This window comes from Meleagris gallopavo, chromosome 16 (assembly GCF_000146605.3).
Source record: "Meleagris gallopavo isolate NT-WF06-2002-E0010 breed Aviagen turkey brand Nicholas breeding stock chromosome 16, Turkey_5.1, whole genome shotgun sequence".
NCBI lineage: Eukaryota > Metazoa > Chordata > Aves > Galliformes > Phasianidae > Meleagris > Meleagris gallopavo.
The window spans coordinates 13,303,157-13,312,189 of record NC_015026.2 but is presented as its reverse complement, the minus strand read 5'-3'; the positions used below and the strand labels follow the sequence as shown (position 1 = coordinate 13,312,189).

General features: G+C 33.4%; 1 protein-coding gene across 1 annotated transcript; it reads right to left on the bottom strand.

Annotated features, from left to right (window-relative positions):
- Window positions 1-2,013: 2,013 nt before the first annotated feature.
- Window positions 2,014-9,005, bottom strand: LOC104913459 (sorting nexin-29-like). The gene is made up of 4 exons (XM_010719717.3): window positions 8,551-9,005; window positions 5,491-5,554; window positions 4,165-4,293; window positions 2,014-2,652 (listed from the first exon to the last, which is right to left on the bottom strand). Exons 1-4 carry the CDS (start codon window positions 8,588-8,590, stop codon window positions 2,517-2,519), a joined length of 369 nt encoding a protein of 122 aa, XP_010718019.1. The 5' UTR covers window positions 8,591-9,005; the 3' UTR covers window positions 2,014-2,516.
- Between the last annotated feature and the right edge of the window lie 28 nt (window positions 9,006-9,033).

Below are 9,033 nucleotides of genomic sequence, written 5' to 3'. Positions count from 1 at the left end.
TTTTTTAATCGATCTCACTTTCTTAAGACAGTGCAAGTTCATTTTTTATTAGTTGGCAATATTTGTTTTTTTAACATAAATATTCACATAGTCTAATCAACAAGCCCTGTTAATCAACTTCTTCATTAAAGAACAAGGGTCAACTTAAGAGTGATTAAAGCAGAAGAAAACAACTAAAAGATGCCTTCTGTTGTCCAGCAATAATCTGAACACAGCATAAGGCCTAAGAGTTCAAAGAAACCACTGAACCTTAAAAAAATAAAATAAAATAAAATGGGACAGTGAGATTGCCAAAAGAGAAAGGACTTATGCATTGTTCCAAACTAAAGTGAGAGATTCTCAAACTTTATATAAGATCAAAGCAGTGTTTGCAGTTTCAAGATAGCTGACTGTCTCTGAGAAACAGTAATTATAACATACATACTTCACATAAGTACTTTCTTCATTAAGCTTCAGTTACAATTTACTGAGTTTCTAGATGTAATTCTGGTGCTGTAAAAATGCCATATATTCCATATATTTCCTTATATTCAAATAAAACCTTGTTTTCTGCCGCCACAATTAAACGTATGAACATTTATCACATTGGATGGCAAACAACGAAAACTTCTGGAAGTCTTGAAACTGTGACTGCCAAAAGCCAAATATTTTGAAGAGGAAGCTGGAGATTAGAGAGTTAGTTTTACCTGTCCCAGAAGATGCTTTCCAGCTTGGATCCAATTTGCCAACTGTGTGTAAGCTTTTTTCAGTATAACCAATTTTAAAAGATACAAAGCTGATTCATAAGTCCTGTGATCATGATCACTAAACAAAACATAACACACTAAATTTCTAACTGGTCCTATGATTTTTGTTCATATTTGTGTTTTGTTCAGAATATTGTTTATTCAGATGACTGACAATACAGGATCTCTGGTCACAAAAGCCAAAAAATAACTTGTTTCGTACAGTAACTTCTTAACACTTTTCTATCTCCACATTATTAAATGTACACTGTTTTCTACTTCTCACGAAGCAGAAGAACTTGTGTTGACTATATTCCACTTCACTGATCAATATTTGTAATTTCTTCTCTAAGTATGTTAGTACTCAGGCATTATTTACATGTGTAGGTACTCTTATGAGTTAGAAGTCCCAATATTACTAAAAAATTCACATAAATCACCAATGGCAGAAAAAAATACTCAGTTATACAAAAAAAAGAATATGTGAAATTTAGAATGTAAGACAAGTTATAATAAACAATGCACAAGTGACACAGCTGAAATTTATTTTGGTCACTAATGATAAGTATTACAGGCAATTACTATGAGTAGATTAAATATCCGTTGAGTATAAAGCATACATTTAGTCTTAGAAATGCTGGTAGTGTTCCACCTCCCTTCTTCAAGAAAATCTGACCAACCTACTCAGTTTCTATTCTTATCATTCACTAATTTGCACAGTTTAAACAAGGCAGTATATAGTTAGCCAAGGAATTTTTAATCTTTTTTTTTTCCTAGACTCATCATGCAAATTGTCAGTACTTAATGAAGGATAATTTCTTCCATTATAAGAAGAGATGTTCTTTGTGAATAATTCTTAAACCACAACATTACAGCAGCGTCAGAAGTAAAAGTCCATTCTTACAAACAACAATCCTTTTAAAGATTAATGGAATTTTTGAAGAACAACTGTGCTTACAAGCCCTTAGGAACACAATTTATGTAGTATTCATTCATATAGTCATCTGTATGACCATCACACTGACAATTAGAAAAAAAAAACAGCCAGTTTCTGAAGAGCCACCTACTTCCTCTCTCAAAACATCTTCTGTATATGGCAGTCCCACCAGAAGATGGCTCAAAATTACTACTCTAAGTCACTTTGTTAGGGACTCTTCTGTCCCCAGTGATCACAAAAGAAGAGGGTTACACTGTCAATTACTTGACTCGTTATCCTTCATATAAAATATTTGCTTATTAGAGTCAATGCACCCTAGACCAAAAAAAAAAAAAAGAATATTTAGGTCTATACAATCATAGAATGGTTTGGGTTGAAAGGGATCTTCAAGATCATCCAGGTCCTCCCCCTCCCCACGGTGCTGTAGACAGGGACACCTCCCTCTAGACCACATTGCTCAAAGTCCCATCCAGCACAACCTGAAAAGCTTCCAGGGAGGGGACATTCACAACCTTACTGGACAACCTGTCTCACCACCCTCATAGTCTAAACTTACCCTCTTCAAGTTTAAAGTCATTTACCCTCGTCCTGCCGTTACCTGCCTTTACAAAAAGTCCTTCCGCAGCATTCCTGTAGGCCCCCTTACCTGCTGCTTATTGATCTGGACTTGCACAGTACTGGGTAGCGCGTTATGCACTGCAGTTCATTTCAAGATCAAACAGAAAAAAAATGCAGATGCATATAAAGAAGACTTACGGCTATTCACTGCCTATTCTTCCATTGTAGGTCTTTATACAGGTCCGGGGGCAACTTCCATCACTTGGTTATTAATTATGCCTCCCATAAATTCTGTCTCAATGGCAGAATTGTGGGCATGGATTTTTATTTTTTTTTCCTTTATCCTTACCTTCCACTGCTTGACCTTCTCTTCTGAGCATCTGGACAGCTCCTACATACTTCTTAAGTTGCACTTTTAGCACTTCATTTTCTCTGTTGATAAAAAGAATAGCATAAGAAAAGATTACTGTTTTCTCAAAATAGAAGACCATTTCAGAGGAAACAAATATACCAGCTGTGATTCACTTAGCTTGTTATCAAGATTAAAACAAAACAAAACATTTACACATTAAATAATATGTCTACAGACAAAGTACCAGGCAAATTTTTTTCTAGTATATCTGTAAGTAACTATGAAACTCTAGATAGATAACACACAGACTACAGAAAACTGAAAACAGTTTACACACAAAGGTGCACTTTTATTTATGGGAATTTAGTTAAGAAAGAGAACTCTTCAGAAGCACATGCAAATACGTTTCTTGGACCTTATTATATATGTTGGCCCAATATATATGCTTAAGCTGCTGTTGTGTGCAATATAATTAAGATTTGCAATCCAAAATTAAATTAAATATCACATTGTTTTCCAGATTATGCCATTGTTAGCAACTTCCAAAAACAGAAGAATAATCAATTTAACTGCCTTGAAGCTTATATATTATTAGCCACAATTAGGCAGCTGTAGGAAGTTCCATGAATGCTTGCGAAAGAACTTCTTCAAGGTAAGGGCAATGGAACACTGGAACAAGTTGCCCAGAGAGGTTGAAAAACATTTATTCATAGCAGTGCTCTCAAGCCAATATAACAAACCCCAAAGACAAGTAGCATATTTGCTACAGGACAACAGAAATTCCTTTTTTCCCCAATTCTGAAAAGGCAAATAATTGATTTATAATAGCACTATATATATATATATATATATATATATATATATGTAGTATGTATGTATGTATACACACACACACACACACATACGTACACACACATACGTACACACACGTATATATAATTTGTAAGAAATTACACTATAATGTTGAAAAATCTCATAGGAAATCATGCTTTTTGCCATAAATAATTAAAAACAATTATGACATTTTCACACCTGATTTCAAAATTAAGCATCAAGGGAAATAGTAAATTATGGAAGATGACAAGAAGATTAATCTGCCTATCTGTATGACATCAATTTGCTAATAGGACAAAAATAAGAGAAAAAGATACTGGTTTTATTTTGTTTTTAATAATGAGGACTGTTTGTTGCTGGTTTATTTTGTTAATGCTGGAAAACAATGGATTGGATTAAATCATATATGTCTTTGGAGGTTGTTGGTTTGTTTTTTGTTTTTTGTTTTTTTGGTTTTTTTTTGGTATTATTGCTCTTTTTCAGTATTTCTTAAATGATGCCCAGAGTACAAATTATTCGGAATATAAAAATTCTAAGGAATACTTGCATACTTCTTGCCTCGCAATTAAACATCACAGATACTTTATCCCCTGTTGTTCTTCCAAGATCCCTTAGCAGCACTGGGTAGACTCATTACCTAACCACCCAACCAGCCACTATTTCTGCAGCTTTTATTTCTTACTATTAGTTTAATTCCTATTTTAGAATTACTTTCTAATTGTTGCTATTACTTTTACGACTGTTCTAATGTTTCTCACCGTGCCAAGGCTTGGACTTTAGTGGCATGTCGCTCTTCCTGTTCTGCTACCTTCCTTCTCCAGTTGTCCATTTCCTGCCTCAGTGCTGCAGAATGCTCCATCTCACCATCAAGCAGATTTCTAAGGGACCTGGAAGATGGCAGCAGCATCTGTTAGGAAACTGTAAAGTTACTAATTAGAGGATACTCTACTAATCACAGAGTATGTTGTTTGTGTTGTTTGAATGATACCATTAACATCACGTCACCCTAAAATTTCATTATTCAGTGTAAAAAAATTTATCCAGTTTGATTATAGAAAGACATGAAAAACTGCAACAAAAAAATATCCAATCAAAACCAGTTGTAAATGCTTATTATTACATTTGTATTAATCCCATAAACACGCACAATCTATTACCATATCTACTGTACTATCATACACACAAAAATTTACTACAATAGAACATTACTTATAACCTGGTTTCTGTGCTCCAGTGAAAGCTCCTACTTCCCAGAAATAATCTAAAAGAAATTTGTTTATTAGCCACAGAAGGAGACAAATAGGATACTGTCATGCACCTCTGTGTGAAAACCTTGATGAGCTAAGAAGGGTTAACATTATGTGAAACCCAAAGCATCTTGGTCCTTCAGACAAAACACATTAAGTTGAATGGAGCAAGTTTGCAATTATAGGAGTGAAGAGGCGAAGAGTCTCAACCTTAAAAGCAACATTTAATTAAAATATCTAGAGTAACACATAACGAGTAACAATAATCTCCAATATATTTTTACTTTTATTTATTTCACCATATGTTTCAATATATTAAGTAAATTAGGTTTGTGAGTATGTTGAATGAACAACATATTTTTACATTTACATCGTTATTTTGCCCCAAGTGAACGTACAGACATTCATGTATGAAAGTCACTTCCAATGCAACGTTGTTAGTGGTCCTATATCATTTCTGCACTGGAAGGGAAAAAAAAAAAAACAACCAACTTTGAAAATTTGCATAAATATAAACTTTAACTCATTCAGAAAGTCTTATGACATCGTAAGACTCTTTTGCCTATAAGTTTTGATTTCAAAAACCTACAACTAGCAAAACCTCCCAAAGATACCTATATGTGATTTGAATTCAAAGGAAAAAAACTGTGAACAGTTGAATATCGATTCCATAGTTGAATGTTGAAGTACTAAGCTTACCTTTCAAATAAAAATAATATTTACATCATAAAGATGACAGATTACACACAGCTTTATGTAACAGAACATCCTACATTAAAGAAACTGAATGACAACAGGTTTTTGAAATTATATAACACTTTTTGACTGGAAAATTACCTATTCTGTTCTTCCAGTTCATCCTTTCTATTCATCATGGCCAGAATAGCTTGACGAAGTTCATCTAAAAATGAAAAAGAAGAAAAGGGGAAGGGGAATGGGAATGATTTTTGCACATTTAAGATCTAACAGTCATGTATGTGGAGGTGCTACTTCAGCAGCACACTTAGGATGATGTCAAAATCACTTGCTACTCAACAAAGCACCTAACAATTCTCTTGACCTCATCAACCATTTGAAAACTGTATTATTTAACATAGTATCAGAAGTATCGATCAAATCAAATTAATCTCTATTTGGTTTTAATATAAACACAGGTTTGTCTGTAGTAAGGCTGTTTTAATCACAGTCAGATGAGGCATCTTAAGATATAATGCAGCACCTTTTCACTGTATTAATGAAATACATTATTACTTGCTAACCTTCTTTAAATTGCTTGCTTGCTTTGCTACAAAACCTGACACAGTCATCTAAGTATTACAATGAGACCAGAGTAGAGATGACATCATTGTTTTCTCATGGCATTTCTTCTCAAGCTCAGTCTACTGTTTTAAAGATGATAGAATTTCTGATTCTATTTCCTATTAGAGAAACCTTATTTCCTATAAATAACTTCAAAAATAATTTACCTTCTAATATCAAGACAAAAAAATTAAGAAAATTTCTTTGAACTTGTAAGAAATATCATCTTCAGCTGCACTAGCATTTCAAGGGAGATCTTCTGTTTCAGTGTGGAGATAAAACTTAAGAATCATCTTTCTGTACACAAGTCAGTATTTCACATGCATTCTTCCAAGTTATGATTAATGTTGATACCAGAGTAGCTTTTCTGTACTGTAAAGAAAAGTGTCAGCTCAAAGCCATGCAACTTGGAATCCTGCTGCTACCACAAAGGTTTTGCAATCTAACTGTACAGCTGTACTACTACTAATTCCTTTAAATCTACAGAAAGAAATATTACAGCTTAATCATCTAAACTAAATGGATTTTGACTTTCAGATCTTGTACAAATCCACAAAATAGAGCAGCCCTTCAAAGATTTGAACGGCTTCTAGCAAACACCTGAATACATACACAGTTTCTCATAACATCTGTTTTGTTGCGTTGCTTTTTTATTCTGCTTATCAGGAGTGAGAAAAAGGCTAGTTCTATTCAAGCAAATCTGAAAGGAAACAGGAAAAGAAGAAGGAAAAAAACAACTTATTTCAAGCTTTATCTTCAGAATTAAGAAGTACAAAAGCCTATAGTCGCTGGAGACCTCACAGCTTTGTTCAATGCACTACTGCAGTTAATTTTTCTTTATTGTTGTGTTAGAATTAGTTTCTATACAACCAAGCTATACGCTTCTCCATTTAATAAGACTTCTACTAATTGCAACAAAGAAAAAGAACTTCAGTGTCTGGGTTTGTCATAGCACTGAATTGTTCCTGTATGGTAAATCCACATCCAGTAGCAACAAACCTGAAAAAAGTATTTTGTTCAACATATTTAGAAACAGCTCTTAGCTCTTACAAAAGTATTAACTTGTAAGAAGAGGCAGTTGAATTTTTATTATAATGATAATTATCTACAAATAGTTCCACTGGCTTCAGAGGTTGACATCTTTTTCCTGTTTGCTCCCCCAAAACCTTCTGTAGAATAAAAACTTAATGTTTCCATCTATGCTTCTTCTGATACTGTGGTTCATTTCATTTAGAAATTGTTAAATATCAAGAATTGAAAATCTCAAAATTTATTTTGTATTTGATGGTTGTCTCAATTACACATATGCACTATCTAAGCAACTGAAAAGAGACCAACTGTGGCCCCTGCTGGTATCTATTAAGCAATAAATCAATGAAGTGCAATAAAAGCAGGAAGTTTCCCATTAACACTCTATTACTGGGAGGGAAAAAAAAAAAAACAAAAAAAAAGGCAGCTAAAACAAATTAGAAAAGAAGGATTAGACTGTAATAATAATAAACATAAGTATACATTGACCAAAGCATCACAGTAACTATCAACAGTGATGCCACCTATATACATCTTCAACTATGTGACTTCAAAGTCCCAAACTAGATTCCCACTTCAAAAAGCACATTGCAAGAAAGGATTTTTTGGCTTTCTAAAGCTCACTAAAGTAGATCTATTCTAAAGCATGAAACAAAATCCAATAAAAATGCATGGCCCACCTCCTTTAGCATCAACATTAAATTAGAATACATTATTAAAATATTGTAGTGTTCATTCATTTTGATTATTCATAAATCAATTTCACACATGAATGTTGCCGCCATCACTTCTGTATTCCTACATGTTATCATTTAAAATTTGGACATAGTTTAAAAAAAAAAAAAAACATACACATAACCCAGAGTTTCAGAAACAAAGCCACATCCACCAGTTCAATTACAAAACTTTCTGTACAGAGAGAAGAAATAAAACTATTCTTGTGCATGTATTTAGACAGTGAGACAGTTTAAGAACTAATTCTTCATTCTACAAGTTTATGTTTAAAGAAGGTTTAAAGATGAGGTAAATAGACTTGCAGAAGTACTGGACGTCTCTTTCTTACAGCAAAGGCTACTTTATCCCATCGAGCACGATTCTTAACACTATTGAAAATAAGACCTCAATCATATCAATAGAATTTCTATTTATGAAAGCACATATTTATATTTAGGACAGAATTTCCATATTAAAACCACATACTGAGTATAGAAGGAGTTCTGGATGTTTTCTTGACCTATTAGGCCTTACAAAAAGCACACCAAATAAGATCATATCAGAAACAACTGTTAGCACTTTTGCAACTTGCAGAAATTTAAAGACACTGATCAAATCATTACCATTCTTTTAACAATCCACAACTAGGGTATTTACAGCAGTTCTGTGGAAAGAGAGGCATCTGCAATGAACCTGGTATTGCCAAATTAACTATTTTAGAGCAGCCATTGTGACCAGCATATAAGAAATGAATCCTCTACAAACAGATGTTACTGAAATGAAAATAGAAATGAAGAATTACGGGACTTAAAAAAATTAATTCCTTTAATCTAGATCCATCAAGGAAGTACTTACTAATTGTCATGGATTCGGGCATAGTGGCTGAAGGCAACATATTGCTTAAAGTATTCACTTGAGCAGGAGGACTGACTTCCACTCTAGTTACAAAAGTACAATGTCATCAATAAATGTAAATAAAATCCTGCATTCAAAACTTTAGAAAAAAGAAACTAGAATTCTCATCAACTATTCAAAACATAATCATGCACATAAAACAACCCATATTCAACTACCTTACGTTCAACTCTTGTTTAAGATATGCTTTGTCTGATTTAAGAGCACAGGCAACAAAGGCTCAAATCAACAAGTCACAAAAAGCTTGGTTAAGATACCCGAACAACATAAAACCTATTTTGTACTTCCAAACATTTCCAAGATTAGCCTAACAAACAGTTTGCCTTCCACTGCTGAATGGCTACCTGTTAGACAACCATAGTAAGCTGGCAGCTATCTATAGGTTGCAGGTGTAGTGGTTTTTTAGTGTTGTTTTTTTTTTTT

Coding starts and splice junctions, on each gene's coding strand:
- LOC104913459 (XM_010719717.3), bottom strand. CDS start 8,590: ATGTTGCCTTCAGCCACTATGCCCGAATCCATGACAATTA. Junction 5,555..8,550: donor GCCCGAATCCATGACAATTA/GTAAGTACTTCC, acceptor TTTCATTTTTAG/ATGAACTTCGTCAAGCTATT. Junction 2,653..4,164: donor AAAGTCCAAGCCTTGGCACG/GTGAGAAACATT, acceptor TTTTATCAACAG/AGAAAATGAAGTGCTAAAAG.